This window comes from Crotalus tigris, unplaced genomic scaffold (genome assembly GCF_016545835.1).
Source record: "Crotalus tigris isolate CLP2741 ecotype Arizona unplaced genomic scaffold, ASM1654583v1 scf7180000023746.1698619, whole genome shotgun sequence".
Classification (NCBI taxonomy): Eukaryota; Metazoa; Chordata; class Lepidosauria; order Squamata; family Viperidae; genus Crotalus; species Crotalus tigris.
In genome coordinates, this window is record NW_024100155.1 from 1,395,220 (window position 1) to 1,411,306 (window position 16,087).

At 45.8% G+C, this 16,087-nt stretch overlaps 1 protein-coding gene across 10 annotated transcripts in view; it reads left to right on the top strand.

Annotated features, from left to right (window-relative positions):
• Positions 1-10,656, top strand: part of SLC25A25 (solute carrier family 25 member 25) — a 35,248-nt gene extending 24,592 nt beyond the window's left edge. For 7 of the 10 annotated variants that reach the window (XM_039321539.1, XM_039321544.1, XM_039321541.1 and 4 more), the window contains 10 exons: positions 2,083-2,209; positions 2,344-2,431; positions 4,113-4,148; positions 4,561-4,672; positions 5,554-5,712; positions 7,628-7,780; positions 7,917-8,024; positions 8,812-8,979; positions 10,052-10,202; positions 10,318-10,656. In XM_039321539.1, the coding sequence (XP_039177473.1) occupies positions 2,083-2,209; positions 2,344-2,431; positions 4,113-4,148; positions 4,561-4,672; positions 5,554-5,712; positions 7,628-7,780; positions 7,917-8,024; positions 8,812-8,979; positions 10,052-10,202; positions 10,318-10,502 (1,287 nt within the window). In that variant the 3' untranslated portion in view covers positions 10,503-10,656. The remainder of the gene's footprint in view (positions 1-2,082; positions 2,210-2,343; positions 2,432-4,112; positions 4,149-4,560; positions 4,673-5,553; positions 5,713-7,627; positions 7,781-7,916; positions 8,025-8,811; positions 8,980-10,051; positions 10,203-10,317) is intronic. The other 3 variants (XM_039321540.1, XM_039321545.1, XM_039321538.1) reach the window with 1 other exon arrangement.
• Positions 10,657-16,087: the final 5,431 nt, after the last annotated feature.

Consider the following 16,087-nt stretch of genomic DNA (forward strand, 5'->3'; position numbering starts at 1 on the left):
CTTCTGAAGGCAGGACAAGAAGCAACAGATGGAAACTCATCAAGGAGAGAAGCAACCTAGAACTAAGGAGAAACTTCCTGACAGTTAGAACAATTAACCAGTGGAACAACCTGCCTCCAGAAGCAGTAAATGCTCCAACCCTGGAAGTTTTTATGAAGAGACTGGACAGTCATTTGTCTGAAATGGTACAGGGTTTCCTGCCTGAGCAAGGGTTGGACTAGATGACCTTCAAGGTCCCTTCTAACTCTGTTATTGTCCCCTCGCCCTCCTGCCCATCTTGGTGAAGTCTGGAAGGGTTTGTTCCGGTTCGCAGGAATGTTCAGGGTGAAGTGTATTTACGAACAAGCTGACCTTGCCATCTCTTAATCTCTTTTGTAAAGATACACTTTGCTCCTGAAATCTAGTTTCCCCCAGGTTCTTACACAAGAATGTAACTGCAGGGCGTCCAAACCAGTTGAAGCTTGTTTTAGAGCCTTTCTCGATCGCATTTTAATGTTACTTCTTAGCTCACCCAGCAGCTTTTCTAGCGGTAGTTAGATTTCCCCAGAAATAGCTAGTTTTCCTGTTAAAAGAAATATATATATATATATATATTTCTCTGGGGAGGGCTAAAAAGCCAGCGTAAGAGACTTGGGTTGACTGAGCTGCTTTTCAGAACCTCAGTTCAAATCACTTTGGGTGTCTTGAGTGTGCAAATGTGGCCGAATGTGGTTTTTGTGCGGCCGGAATTGAGCCCAGAATCCATGTTGCTAAGCGAGACATTTGTTCAGTGAGTTTTGCCCCCCGTTTTACGACTTTACTCGCCACGTTTGTTAAGCAAATCGCTGCAAGTGTTAAGGTATGAACACGGTTGTTGAGTGGAATTTGGCTTCCCCGTTGACATTGCTTGTCGGAAGATTGCAAAAGGGGATCACACGATCCCGGGACACTGCGACTGTCACAAATAGGAATCAGTGGTCAAACATCTGAATGTTGATCACGTGACCACGGGGAAGCTGCAACAGCCGTAAGTGTGAAAATTGGCCATTAAATCACTTTTTTCAGCAACTTTGAATACTCACGAACTGCTGTAAGTCTAGATTTCACAGTTCCGACAAGTGAAACTCTTCAAAGAACTTTGAGGCATTGTTTACCGTAAAGAATCTTTATTAGAGAAGCATAGTAGCGGCACTAACCCAATCGAAGCAAAAATCTGAATTCCCCTCCCCTGAGCACATAGTATCAAAGCACAATTCCCTCTTCCAATTAACAGTCGTACATCACATTCTCCAATTAGTTTGAAATGCAAGCTTTCCTTCCAGTTCTCCAGCTCGCCAATTCTTATCATCTCTTATTTCAATAACCTTGGTTCGCAGGCTAGGTCCAGTGTTGTTATGTCTGGCTGAACTCTCATGCACATTCCTCTCCCTTCCCAGCATCATCTAATTCTAACTCTAACTCTAAGAGTAAAATGGTTGCATCTCCAACTGTTGTCAAAGCAAAAACATCCGATGTTAGCAGCGTTGACACTAGAATTTCCTGTAGTTGGGGAGAAATGGCTTTATTCCTTTATTCTTAAGGCCCCAAATCCTTTTTAAAATTAAAAAACAAATGGCAGAAGTGTGTTTATAATGAGTTGTGGACCATTGATGCAGCTTTTCCCAAAGCCAGTCTGGAATCCATTACACATCCTGGCTACGTTATGAAAGATGCTTTGAGTTTTTCCAATTAAAAACCTCTTAAGCGAGTTGGTTTGGGAGAAGGTTCCTGATTCTTTTAGGATGGTGAAAACCATTCTTCTCCAGGATTAAGGAATCAGCTTCTACTCTCCCAAAATCCGTATTTTAAGACATTGGGAGAACTTTGGGAAGCCAATTTGAGCATGTGATCCTTCGCCTCCTTTTTCCCATTCCTTGGAAGAAAATAATAATGTTTGTTTTGGGTTTTTTTTGGCACAGAGTTGTGTTCCTTTCTTTGAACGTTTTGTTGCTTTTTCTTTAAATAGGAACCAGGGTGGACTCTATGCTTCCCTGACGCTGAACAATAGCAGTTATGAAGCCAATCAAGATTATTTTTGTATTTTTTTCTCCTCCCCCCTTGCAGAAAATCGTAAAAGCTGGAGATAAGGATCTGGATGGCCAGCTGGACTTTGAAGAATTCGTTCACTACCTGCAGGACCACGAGAAGAAGCTAAGGCTGGTCTTCAAGAGCTTGGACAAGAAGAATGATGGTGAGCAATCCGACTGGTTGGCTTTCGGCTGGCCCCTTTTCCATCGCCAGCTTTGAGGTTTACTTCTCTCTCTCTCTCTCTCTCTCTCTCTCTCTCTCTCTCTCTCTCTCTCTCTCTCTGTCTGGATTTTGCAGGTCGCATCGACGCTCAGGAGATCATGCAGTCCCTCCGAGATCTGGGCGTCAAGATCTCCGAACAGCAGGCAGAGAAAATCCTCAAGAGGTAAATGAATAAACAGTTGGCTCCCATCTCCAAGAAGCCCCTTGCAGAGACACTTTGCTTTATCATTGATCCTTCCAACAATCCTTCCATTGTAATAGCAAGTCAAGGAATAGGCTGCCCACATTTTTGTCTCTCATCTCTCTCTCTCTTTGTCTCTATCTCTATCTCTATATAACTATACTCTATAACTATATATTCTCTATAGCTATCCATATCTATTCTCTATAGCTATATCTATATATATCTATCATCTATTCTCTATCTATCTATCTATCTGTTCTCTATAGCTATCTATCCTATCTCTCTCTCTCTCACACACACTCTTTCTGTCTGTCTATCTATCTATCTATCTATCTATCTATCTATCTATCTATCTATCTATCTATCTCTATCTCTATTCTCTATAACTATACTCTATAACTATATATTCTCTGTAGCTGTCTATTTATATCTATTCTCTATAGTTATATCTATTCTCTATGTATATCTATCACCTATTCTCTATCTATCTATCTATCTATCTATCTATCTATCTATCTATTCTCTATAGCTATCTATCCTATCTCTCTCTTTCTATTCTCTATAACTATACTCTATAACTATATATTCTCTATAGCTGTCTATCTATATCTATTCTCTATAGCTATATCTATTCTCTCTATATATATCTATCATCTATTCTCTATATCTGTCTATCTGTCTATCTATCTATCTATCTATCTATCTATCTATCTATCTATCTATCTATCTATCTATCTATCTATCTATCCTGTATCTGTCTGTCTATCTATTCTCTATAGCTATCTATCCAATCACTCACTCTCTCTCTCTCTCTCTCTCTCTCTCTTCTCTATAACTATATATTCTCTATAGCTGTCTATTTATCATCTATTCTCTCTATCTATATCTATTATCTATCTATCTATCTATCTATCTATCTATCTATCTATCTATCTATCTATCTATCTATCTATCTATCTATCTATTCTCTATAGCTGTCTATCCCCCCTCCTCCCTTCTCATTCCTCTGTCTCTCTGTCTAGTTTAAAGGAGAATATTTTTAGCTCCAGGTCGAAATGAGAGATCCTTGGTGCTGTTTGACCTTGGGCTTTTTTTTTTTTCCTTGTAGACATTCCATCACCTCAAATTAGATAACATCAACAGCACTGACAGTGTTACCTAATTTGGGTAATGAAACGTCTGCAAAAATAAAAGAAAAAAAAAACAAGCTCAGGAAACACCAAGGACTCCTTGTTAAATAAACATATTTGCCACCCAAGCGATTCTGGGCAGTTTACAGCATAATGCACATTAAAATCATCAAAAATGCCCTTCGTACTGGAGAATTTGAAGCCCGTGGTGCTCCAATTATCTCTCTTTATAGCAGCCTCTGTTTTTTTTTTCTGGTAACTTTCCAGCTCATGGAACAGGCCGAGAGGGTGTTTATCTGGGTGATGTTTAGCTACAGGATGACTGAGCAGCACACCTGGGCAAACAGCACGGAGAAGTGATTAGTAGAGCTGCCTCTGATAGCTGAAACCCACTTCAGTTCTAAAATACATAGATACATGTGTCTGTTTGACTTTTTGTGAGCAGGCAGCCCTGTTTTTTTTTTTTTTTTAACAATCACTTACTCGTCTTTCTTTGCATTCTCCCCTTTGCTTGCCTGCCTGTCTGTCAGAATAAGGACAGGGCACGTCTGGGGTCCTGTCACTTAGTAAGTACAACGGAGTCTACTTCTGCCTGGCCCCTTGCCCTTGTATATCTCCTAATACCGTCCTCGGTGAAATTGGAAGCGGGTTGCATGCCTCTCGTCGATCTGGCAGCGGAGGAGCGAAGCAATTCAGCAACTGCTTTCCTAAACAGCCTCAAATCTGTCTCGTGAGAGCTCTCGATTTTCCGGGAGAAAGAATTTTGAACCCGAGAAAAAAAACCACAATTTTGTGCAATAAATCCTCCTTCAGGGAAAAAAAAAATGCGTCTAGAATAACTATCTGGACGTCACCAGATCAGTTCTTCTTCCTCGCTGCCAGAACCTCCCATTAGAATGTCTAATCGGACAAGCTGTTCAATTTTATTTATTTTTTTAAGTAATATGTTTAATTTCCTCTTCCGGCGGATCCTTGCAGCATGGACAAAAACGGGACGATGACGATCGACTGGAACGAGTGGAGGGATTATCACCTCTTACACCCGGTGGAGAATATTCCAGAAATTATCCTGTATTGGAAACATTCAACGGTAAGACAGAAAGCTCTCACCTGCATACAGAACCAGAATCCATTTTTGTTACGGTCACAGACCAGCAAATAAAAGCATTAGAAATAATAATACTCCTAGTAAGATAAAAATAAAAGGCAGGCAGAATAATATATTGCGATTCGTGGAGGGTTGAGAGTTCAGCGGTCAAAGTTTGCCGAAATTTACGTACAGCGTAGCAGGATTTGGCCACGTTCAGAGGAACTCACAGCACGGGTCCTCAGCTTACGACCACAACGGAGCCCAAATTTGTTTGTTGCTAAGTGAGACGTTTGTTCAGTGAGTTTTGCCCCATTTTACGACCTGCCATGCCACAGTTGTTAAGTGAATCATTGCCATGGTAAACGGTCGTTAAGTGAGTCATGTGACTCCCCCGGGATGTTGTGACTGTCGTAAATGTGAGTTGAGTCGCAGACTGCAATGGTTGTAAGTGTGAAAAACGTTTATAAGTCATTTTTTCCCCCAGTGTGGTTGTTACTTTGAATGGTCACTAAACAATAATAATGATGATGATGATGATGATATTGGAAGGGACCTTGGAGGTCTTTTAGTCTATCCCCCTGCTCAAGCAGGAAACCCTACACCAGTCCAGTCTCTTCTTAAAAACTTCCCATGTTGGAGCATTCACCGTTTCTGGAGGCAGGTTGTTCCACTGGTTAATTGTTCTGACCGTCAGAAAGATTCTAGGTTGAATCGTTATAAGCTTGAGGACTACGTGTATTTTGTGCCTGCACAGCTACAACTTTTTAGGCAGGACGCTGGTGCTCGTTTGGTGACCAAACAGATGGCCGTGATGCTCATTAGCATCTTGAGAGTCCCTGAGGGTGGCGGAGGCTGATGGGTCTTGCTGGCTTGCCTTTCAGATTTTCGACGTGGGGGAGAATCTCACCGTCCCAGATGAATTCACGGTGGAGGAGAGGCAGACGGGGATGTGGTGGCGCCACCTGGTGGCAGGAGGAGGCGCCGGCGCTGTATCCAGGACCTGTACTGCCCCCCTGGATCGTCTGAAGGTGCTCATGCAGGTAGGATAAGGCCACCAGGGAGGTTGAGCATCTACTTTTTTCTACTGTCTATTTTTTTCACACAAGTCTTCCTCTTGATGTCTACGGAGGTTCTCCGTCCTCCAGTCCATGGTTGCCCCAAAGGTGCTTTTTTTCAGGAGGTAAGTGGACTTCCTTGTTTTTCTTTGAAGACATTTCGCTCCTCATCCCAGAAGCTTCCTCAGCTCTGGCTGGATGGTGGGGAATGGAAGGATCTATATTCCCTGCAGTTCCAAGAAAGTTCCACGCCCGTTTGCACCACTCGGGGGACCCTGAGGACACAGACAAACCTCCAAGTGGCCTCTAAAAGGAGGCAAAGGACCAGCTCTCTGCAAGGAGTATAAATCCTTCCAGCTCTGAAGAAGACAGCTGGTCATCTGCATGCTTTTAGAGAGTCGTTGAGACCACTTGGAGGCTTGTCTGTGTCCTCAGTGTCACCTGAGTGGTGCAAATGGGCATGGACGTTTCTTGGAACTCCTGAATATAAATCCTTCCATTCCCCACCATCCAGTCAGAGCTGAAGAAGCTTCTGGGATGAGAAGCGAAACATCTTCAGAGAAAAACAAGAAAGTCCAGTTGCCTTTTGAAAAAGCACCTTTATGGACTTGATTGGATACAGTGTGGTGGACAAGGGACATTTGGGGGGGGGGAGAGAAGTTGAACTTAGGGATTTGGGCGTGAAATTCACAGGCCTGGTTATGCAAAACTGCAACACACTTGATCTGAAATAAAACTATACCTTTCTGAACAAATGGAGCCAAGGATCGCGTCTGTGTAGAGGAATAAGTTGTGGCCAGTTGGACAACTTGTGATGAGCACTTAGCTGGAAGACCATCAAGAAGTTGCAAACAATGTCAAGCCGGGTTCCATTGTGGTTGTTGTTAGTTGCGAAGTCGTGTCCGATCCATTGCGACCCCATGGACCACGTTCCTCCAGGCCTTCCTGTCCTCTATTGTCTTCTGGAGTCCATTGAAGCTCACGCCTGCTGCTTCAGTGACTCCATCCAGCCACCTCCTTCTCTTTCATCCCCTTCTTCTATTGCCCTCAATATGGGTTCCATATTCTTGCTTTAAAAACAACAACATGGACATCTCCATCCAATCGCCAGCAATCGTCCCCCAATCTAGGAAGGCCTCCAGGACTCTCGAAAAGAAGGCAAATGACCAGCTGTCTGCAAGGAGTATCAATCCTTTCATTTCCCCACCATCCATTCAGAGCTGAAGAAGCTCCTCGGATCAGAAGCGAAACGTCTTCGAAGGAAAAACAAGGGACTCTTCCTCTTGAATGGAGGAGACACTCAAGGTCCTAAAGCCACTCTGTGAATGGCCAAAAAGCTGGCAAACACCACACAGCTTCAGAGGTTGAGGAAGCCAATATGAAACAGGTTCTTGGACATTTGCCTTCGGCATATAAGTTGCCCTTACATCATTCTTGTCATGCTTTGCTTCCCAGAGAACTACGGGTTCCCTGGAGACTTGGCAAACTGGACGCAGGCCAGGTTGATGACCTCTCGGTCTTTATCGGTCCAGCCTTGGCAGGACAGCTTTAGTGGGACGGGAGACAACTTGTGACTTTTTTCCCTCCCTGTTGGTGATCAAAGGACAGCAGAGCTGCTGTGTGTCAACCGAGGAATCTGGACTTTGCACAGACATGGTCAGAGCTGTCCATCCACACTTTTTATGGAATTTGCTGTGGATCCAGCTGGTGCGCCAAAGTCCGTGTTTTCTTTGGACGTCTTGTTTTCCCCAAAGCTACTACATTTTTTTTTTACAGGTTGATCTGCATGGAGATCAGCTCCTTCGGCTGGCTAAGACAAATTGAAGGGGTGTTGGCGAGAGACGGATGAAAACTCATTGGCGGGTCTCCATCCAACCCCCAAGTGGTCTGTCTCTTTCAGGTCCACGCTTCGCGCAGCAACAACATGTGCATCATCGGAGGCTTTTCCCACATGATCCGAGAAGGTGGGCCCAGGTCCCTTTGGCGCGGCAACGGCATCAACGTCTTGAAGATCGCTCCGGAATCAGCTATCAAATTCATGGCTTATGAGCAGGTAAGGCGTCAAGGACCCCCCCCCCAAGAGGCAGGGGTGATTTGTGTGTTCCCATGGCTGAGGCCGTTGAGGGAGGGAGAAGGAAGCAGTTGAGGTAGACTTCTCCAGTCTAAGCATGGGACCCCTTTCCTGGCAGATCAAACGCTTCATCGGCACAGACCAAGAGGTGTTGAGGATTCACGAGAGGCTGGTGGCCGGCTCGTTGGCTGGAGCCATTGCACAGAGCAGCATTTATCCCATGGAGGTGAGTTGTCTTCTGTCCTTTGATCCTCTGGGCACGGTTCCCAATGTGGCTGGAGGTTGAAGACCTCAAGAATGACCCTCATTGGCTGCCATCTTGATCAGAGGTCTCCAAACGTGGCAACTTCGAAGATTTGTGGACTTCAACGCCCAGAACGGGAGGAGGAACTCTGGGAGCTGAAGTCCATGAGTCTTAAGAGTGGCCAAACTTGGAGAGCCTTGATCTTAGATGGACTAGCCTTCAAGGGCATTGCTGATCATGCTGGGAAGAATAACAGGGACTAGAACAGAGGTCTCCAACTTTTGTTGGCTGGCGGACCGGACGGAAAGGGACGGGGAAGCATTTTATACACGTGCGCAAACGGGGCCGCGAGCATGTGTGTGAGACGCAAATGGGATGGCGCCAGGGCCCATGTGACACTCGCTAGCCCTGCCCTGTTTTTGCACTGCGTGGCACCTCGCAATGCCCCGTTTTCGTGCAGTGTGGTGCCCCATTTTCCCACGGCCCAGTGGCCAGCAGGTCATGGCCCGATAATTGGCCGTGGCCCGCCGGTTGGGGACCCCTGGACTAGAAGACTGGAGGGGGGGCCAGATTGGGGAAGATGGTTTGAGGGCATTCAGCCTTCCCCCTTGACATTCTCAACCTTCATCGGAGACATTAGTGTACCTCTATTGCTCCATTGCTTTTCCTTGGCGGTTAAATCTCCCGGGCATCGGACCCAGAGGTGCTGTTCCTCTCCTTTCTCCTGCCTGGATCACTGACACTCTTCTTCTTCCTCTGGTTGGCATAGGTTCTGAAAACCCGGATGGCCCTGCGTAAAACCGGGCAGTACACCGGGATGCTGGACGGTGCCAAGAACATCCTCGCCAAAGAAGGACTGGCTGCCTTCTACAAGGGGTACATTCCCAACATGCTGGGCATCATCCCGTATGCTGGGATTGACCTGGCTGTTTACGAGGTAAGCGATTGGACTCTGACACTCTCTCTCTCTCTCTCTCTCTCTCTCTCTCTCTCTCTCTCTCTCTCTCTCTCTCTCTCTCTCTCTCTCTCTCCCTCCCTCCCTCCCTCTCCCCCCTCCTTCCCTCTCTCTCATTCTCTCTCTCATATTCTCTCTCTCATTCTCATTCTGTCTCCTCTCTCTCTCTTCTATCTATCTATCTATCTATCTATCTATCTATCTATCTATCTATCTATCTATCTATCGAAAGTTTTTTTATAAATATTTTACTAATTTTCTATTTTTACAATCAAGTGCTTAATAGACAACATGTTGACTGAGTCCATTAGTAATTCCGTGGTCCATATAAGCTTCTTCAAACTAAATCCACTATTACACCCTCCAATACATCCTCTCTTCTGATAATAGACATTTTTCCACACTAAGCAAATACAATTCTTATTGCTGTTCGTAAATATACAGTTTAATATCAACATTTGTGACAGTTTTCTAACAGCATCAATAATATCATTTTAGATATATATCTCTTCTAACCAAATCATATCTTCATTGCATTTGCGCTCAATATCCATTTATTCAATCCATATCCTATTTTCGTTTTTTTTTTCAATTTTAATTTTCCCATCCATGTTCAAAATATCCCAATCATTTATCATTTCGGAACACGTTATATTTGGGTAACCAAACTTCTTAGCATGTTCTTATTTCCCTTTTCATACCAAGATATGATATTCTGTTTACTAATCCTATCTATCTAGTTATAATACTTCTGTTTCTAGCAATCTATTCTTAACCTCTAATTAATAATATAACCCCCTCTAATAGGTCAAAGCTTCTGTTTTCTTCAGTCTTACTCTAGCTTTCTTCCTTTGCCAACTAACTTTCCAGAAAGGGAGTTTCTGAAGATGGTGGCTGGTGGCCCTCAAAACCCCAACGTGAAGCTGAAGGTCTAGCGGACCTCGGATTCAGCTTCTTTGAAGCTGAACAGGTCCATGCCAAATGGATTTGCTCAAGGCTCTTGATCAGGGTTGGCTTCTCCGTTGACGCTGGATTGTTGACACTTTCCTTCCAGACGTTAAAAAACAGCTGGCTGCAGCATTACGCCGTGAACAGCGCAGACCCGGGGGTCTTCGTCCTGTTGGCCTGCGGGACCATCTCAAGCACTTGTGGGCAGTTGGCCAGCTACCCCCTGGCCTTGGTGCGGACACGGATGCAGGCGCAAGGTAAGAGGATGACGCCCCAGGATCTCTGGAGAAACGGCCACAACAGCCGAGGGGGTTCTTTTCTAGGAACCTTCAGCCAGCCCTTCAACGCCTCTCTCGGGACTTCTCTTTTCAGCTTCAATCGAAGGCGCCCCCCAGGTGACCATGAGGAGCCTCTTCAAGCACATCCTGAAGACCGAAGGCGCCTTTGGACTCTACAGGGGCCTGGCCCCCAACTTCATGAAGGTGATCCCCGCCGTCAGCATCAGCTACGTGGTCTACGAGAACTTGAAGATGACGCTGGGAGTGCAGTCGCGGTGACCGCCAAAGCAGCCCCTCTAGACTCCGTGATCTAAACCTTGGGGCGACCGCTCCTGGGTGAACAGCCGTTTCATTCTGTGAATGGGTTGAAGACACTAAAGTTGTGTGAACCAAGCTGTGAAACTCCCAGACCCAGAGAGGCCTGGGGAGTGGGTGGGGGGTGGAGGGGAACAGGGCTGGGGGAGGGGGGGGCGGCTTTTATCTTTGTGTTTCTGTCAGAAGCACCAGAGGGCGAAGGACCAAACCAGGAACATGCCCCTCTCCTCTCTACTCTTTGGCCAGGAGACCATCCCAAGCTGCTTGGTGGCTTCTAAGGGAGGAGAAGACCTGGGACAAACCAGGTCCCAGGTTTTCCCCCCCCCCTTTTCTCTTAACGACGCTACTTGGAACAGTAGATCCGTCCTCCATCTTGGCTTCTCTCGCTGGGCCGTCTACACATCTCCTACCGCGGCTTTGATTCACAAAAATAAGACCTGCCTTAGGTAGAAATGGCTGAGAGCTAGAGAGAGAGAGAGAGAGAGAGAGAGAGAGAGAGAGAGAGAGAGAACCACCTTGAAAAACAAAAATTACCTTTGCTGTTTACATAACATTCTGCTGGGCGAGAAGCGATTTACATTACAATCCTTACACTGCAATGTAATTTTTTATTTAAAAAAAAACCCAAAACCCAGCTTTGGGGGACAAGGAATGTTACTTTATCCTCCTCCTCCTCCTCCTTCTCCTCCTCCTCCAAAGCTGGTCAGGCAGAGCAGAGAGGTCAATATCTTTGCCAGCCTGCAGAGATGAAATGCACTTATTAAAAGGTCTGCCTTTTTGAAGACCCCTTTCAAGGTGGGGTCTTCGCTGCTGATTATCGGAAGGGGGAATAAACACAAAATCCCTGCTTCCCATTGGTAACCTATTTCCCCCCCCCCACCCCATCCCTTGGCTCTTCCCTTTTTTGGGAAACTCTTGGACCCGGTGGCTATTCTGTCTTTTCTTTAGTTCCTCTAGATCTTTTATCGAGGGACGCCCACACGTTGGTTTAGGGTAGGCGAGCGGATTGCAGCCTTATTATTTATTTGTATATATATATATATATATTGGGGGGGGGGGTAACAAGTAGCTTTTGCTACAGGGAGCAAAAGGGGTTTAGCTGATAATGGCTGTCTTCACAGGGGATGGAAAGGGTGAGCTGCCTAGGGTGGTTTTTATTCCCCTCTTCCCGCGAGGTTCTTTTCCCAAGAAAAAGGGGAAATTGTAGCAGCCGTATTTTGTGACTTTCCCAAGGGCTGCTCAGTCCTCTTGGGGAGGAAATCTCTGACTTTTCGGAGGCCAGCCTCTCTCATTTCACTCTTGTTTTTATTGCTTAGAAACATATTTATTTTGTATTTATTTGGAAGGTGAGGCACGCCTGCCCATCTCTTTTTATAGATGCGTTGCCACAGAGTTTTGTTTGTGTCCTTCTGTATTTTTTTGTGAGAGGTTCTCTGTATTTATGTTCCGCATTAAAAACGGAAACCTTTTAGTTTGCACGTTGAAACTTGGAATTCCCCTGGAAGAGGAAGAAAAGAAGAGGAAGAGGAGGTAGCCTCACCATTCGCCGAAGGTGGCCGACCCTGCTCAGTTCCCCCCTCTTCCGGAGCGAGCGCTGCCTGCTTTACGTTTGAACCACTGAGTCAGGAGGGAAGAATCTAAGCAAAGGAGGAGAAGGGATGGTGACGGCGGAGAGGATCTTGTTTTCCCTTGCACGAGAGTTCGAATTTGCCTCCTCCTTAACTTTCTTGGGGACTGGGGCTGGTTAATGTCCTAACCACGCGTTGGGTTTCGTTGATATGTTGTCTTCTTTGCTAATGAAAAGGGCTGATTGGACTCTAGAGGAAAATCTCAGGGAGACCAAAAACAAGCAAACAATTCACCACGAGGTGCCAGTTTTGTTAATGCACAGAAGGCCGCCGTTTGCACTCGGAGGGAAACTACTGCTGCTGCTGCTGCTGCTGCTGAAAGGCTGTTGGGCACCCCACCGAAGGCGCCTGTTCCAAATTCTCAAGCCTTCACAAAGAGAAGCTACGATCTCCCAGAGCAGCAGCGCCCCAAATGCCCTCCACCCCATCCATTTTCAGCTGCTCTGTGTCCTGAAAGACTGATTCTGATGGGTGGTTGTGGCATTGCCGAGTGTCCTCTGTGCTTTTGTTGGGACCATCCGTTTGTCTTGCGTTTCTGTCCGGATCGGTGATTGACCACAGCGTTTCACCCCACTCCCCCACTTGTTCTTCTGATGAGTTGTCGTGTTTGTCTAGGCAGCCCTTCCTTCCTTACCATTGGTGGCCTGGAGATAGTGTTCAGAACACGCAAATCAATGCAAAATTAACCGCCTTGGTAGCTGTAACCTGGGCTTATGAAGAGCAGACATGAGAAAAAAACCGGAAGTCTTTGATGGTAGGGAACAGTTTGCTAATAAAGGTTTATCATGCTAATATTTCCCCGGCTTCTTTGTTTTTTTTTTCCTCGCTGGTTGATTATCCAAGTATACCAATTCAGACTTCATCCTGTTCCTGTTTTGATCCTTACAGGTGAGCTTCTAGTATAGCCTATAGCAGGGGTGTCAAACTGCCGGCCCGGGGGCCAGATGCGTCACACCAAAACCGCGCCTACCCCCTTGCCGGCAATGGGGAAAAAGTCATGATACATCATGACACGTCACGTGATGTTGCGACTTTGACACCCCTGGCCTATAGGATCACACAGATTCCCTCGCGGTACCCTCTCTGATTTTCCAGTCAAGATGATTCCCTCAACACATATTCTTCTTGAAGACATCCTGCTTTGGATGGTGGAGGTCCAGAGGCCCTAAATTGTGAGGTGGGCAATTTTAAGCCCAACACAAGATCAAGATTACATGCATGGCATTGACTTACATAATTTGGGCCGCTCATGGGACTCCCCTCTTTGATCTTCTGTCCCCTATGGCAGGGGTCCCCAACTCTACCGGGCCATGGCCTGTTCAGAACTGGGACGGGCAAGTGCACGCAGCTCCACTTGCACAAGCAGCGGGCGGGCACACGCACTCGCCAAACTCCATTTGTGCAAATGAAGCTGTGCGCGCCTGCCACTCCTACAGAGCCATCCCTTCATTCACACACACGCCCGGAAAGGTTGGAGACCGCTGCCCTATGGCGTTTTCTCATTTATCAGGAAGCATTTGAAAATGGCAGCAGTACATTCTATCCAACTCCCTCCTGAACTGGATCAGCTCCTTTTTGCTCCACTAGTATTCCATTTCCTGTTTAGCAATCAAGCTAAAAACCTTCTGTTCAGGTCACAGCTGTTATCTGGAGCACTCTGCTGCTGGGCTCGGGTGCCTATTGCTGGAAGAGATGCTTCTATTTAACCGGTGTCCTCTAGTACTTAAATGGGCAAAATGCTAGCACAGGTTTTGATCCAACAAGAAGCATTGGTTTGGAAAGTGGAAGCTACCTTGTACCTCCTGAAGCGGTATCACCTAGAGATCCTTGACTAATCTTGGAAACTAAGCAGGACCAATCTTGGTTAGGATTTGTATGGGAGACACCAAGGATTCCAAGACTGGAAAATCAAAAAAGAAACCCTCTCTAAGGGTTTTCTGGAAAATCGGAATATGGTTTGGCTGATAAGATGATTTCTAAAAGTTCATCTCTGCTCAACATATAGTATGAAACTCGCAGCTGTGTGTCTCTTTGTTTCAACTTGCCATTAGATTGGGGGTGGGGAGGTGTTGCTATAGAATGGGTTAGATGGAGAAATGAAACCTATGATTCAGCTGAAGACACTTGAGAGCTTGAAACCCTTCCAAGGACACCGTAGCAGGTGCGGTGAGGAAGCAGACGGTTCCCATAACTAAGTGAAATTGTTTACATGGACTACATAAGAGATTGGGGCTTTGGCTGGGGAAATTATTGTTTAATTCTATGACCTGGTGTCTGGGAACCTCAGATTTTGTTTTGCTTCCACATTACTATGCCGTGTATTCAACAGACAGTAAGGTTTTCGGAAACGGGATGAACCTGGAGTTTTATTTGGATTCTCCAGCTGGATGTTGACAATATCTTTAGAAGAAATCATTTAAGGAGTTTTGCAATGCTGGTTCCCCACAATGGGTGACCATTCTGGCTGGCTTCTTTCTACAGAAGAACTTTCTAAAAGCAGGTGGGACCTCAAAAGGACCTCTTCCTTTGGCACTCATGATGCCGGAGCAGTGATTGGTGCCAAATGACAGGAACGGAAGTTATTTTAATTGCTGCAGCCCCAGGAACGAATGTTACATAGCTTGTCCAGGAGAGGGAGACTTTTGCAAATAGATTGGCATGTTGTGTGGTGAACTTTTCAGGGATGGTGAAATCCCCTCTTGACTCAAAGCACCAGTAGCAGAGTTTGCATGATAAGTTTCGACATTCTCAACGAGGATAACTCAAAAGTTGTAGAGGAGAAATCTTCCAAGCTTACAGGTGATTCAGCTCATCAGTTTTAGGGTCAATTGGACAGAGCCCATTGCAAATGCCCCTCCCCGATTTTGCTACTCCCAGAATTCCTGACAAAATGAAAGGCAACGTTATGGTTATCCACAAAACAATCTCTTAGCCGCAAAAGAAGACAAGACCGAAAGCCTGTGAAGATCACAAATCTCAATGGACATGAGCAAACTCTTCTTGTTGGATGTTACTGTGGTTCTCCTCGCACATCCATGAAGAGTAGTCCATGGTCACCCAGATATCGCAACCCATGTTTTGAAGAGTAGCGCATAGCTTTGGTTAGGTTCAAGATCTAGCAAACTGGACTTTTCCAACACCTTAGTGGGATCTTCAAGGTCTCATCCCCAAGTTCTTACCAGACAGATGTGCAAAAAATTTGGAAGAACCACCGTCTTTCTTCTCCATGGTTCCAGGTCTTTAGGATTGATTACCCATGGAACTATTCTTCATTTCAGGCAGCAAGTTGAGACTGGTCCAATGCAAGGAGAAGGACCTTTGTTCTTTACAGACCAAAGTCTCCTGAGATCCACCTTTGAGTCCGTCGCTAAACATGGTGCAATCCTGTGTGGATCGTAGTGACAGGAGATGACTTATTTCATTGGTGGTTTCTAGTCTGCTGAGCGTGGGGAGAGAGGAGCTAGTGTGCAAATATTTGGCTCTGAGATGTGTAGATTTCCCTTAGGTGAACTTCTTATGAAAGAGGTCCTCTGTGTTGAAAAATAGACAACTTTGGTTGAAGGAGGAAGGTTTCTGCCTAACATGGGTTTTAGGAGGGTGGCTGCATGAGGGCTGCGAGCCAAGAGTGTGTCTCTAAAGGGTAGTAAGAGATTGGCTGGCCCTTCAAGAAAACATTTTAGAGCAGGGGGTCTTCAAACTTGGCCCTTTTGTGACTTGTGGACTTCAACTCCCAGTATTCCTCAGCTAGCAGAGGTCTTCAAACTTGGCCCTTTTATGACTTATGGACTTCAACTCCCAGAATTCCTCAGCCAGCAGGGGTCTTCAAACTTGGCCCTTTTATGACTTGTGGACTTCAACTCCCAGAAGTCAAAATGTCCTACCCAAAAGCAAGGGTGAAACCATGGTATAGCTGCTAGGAAA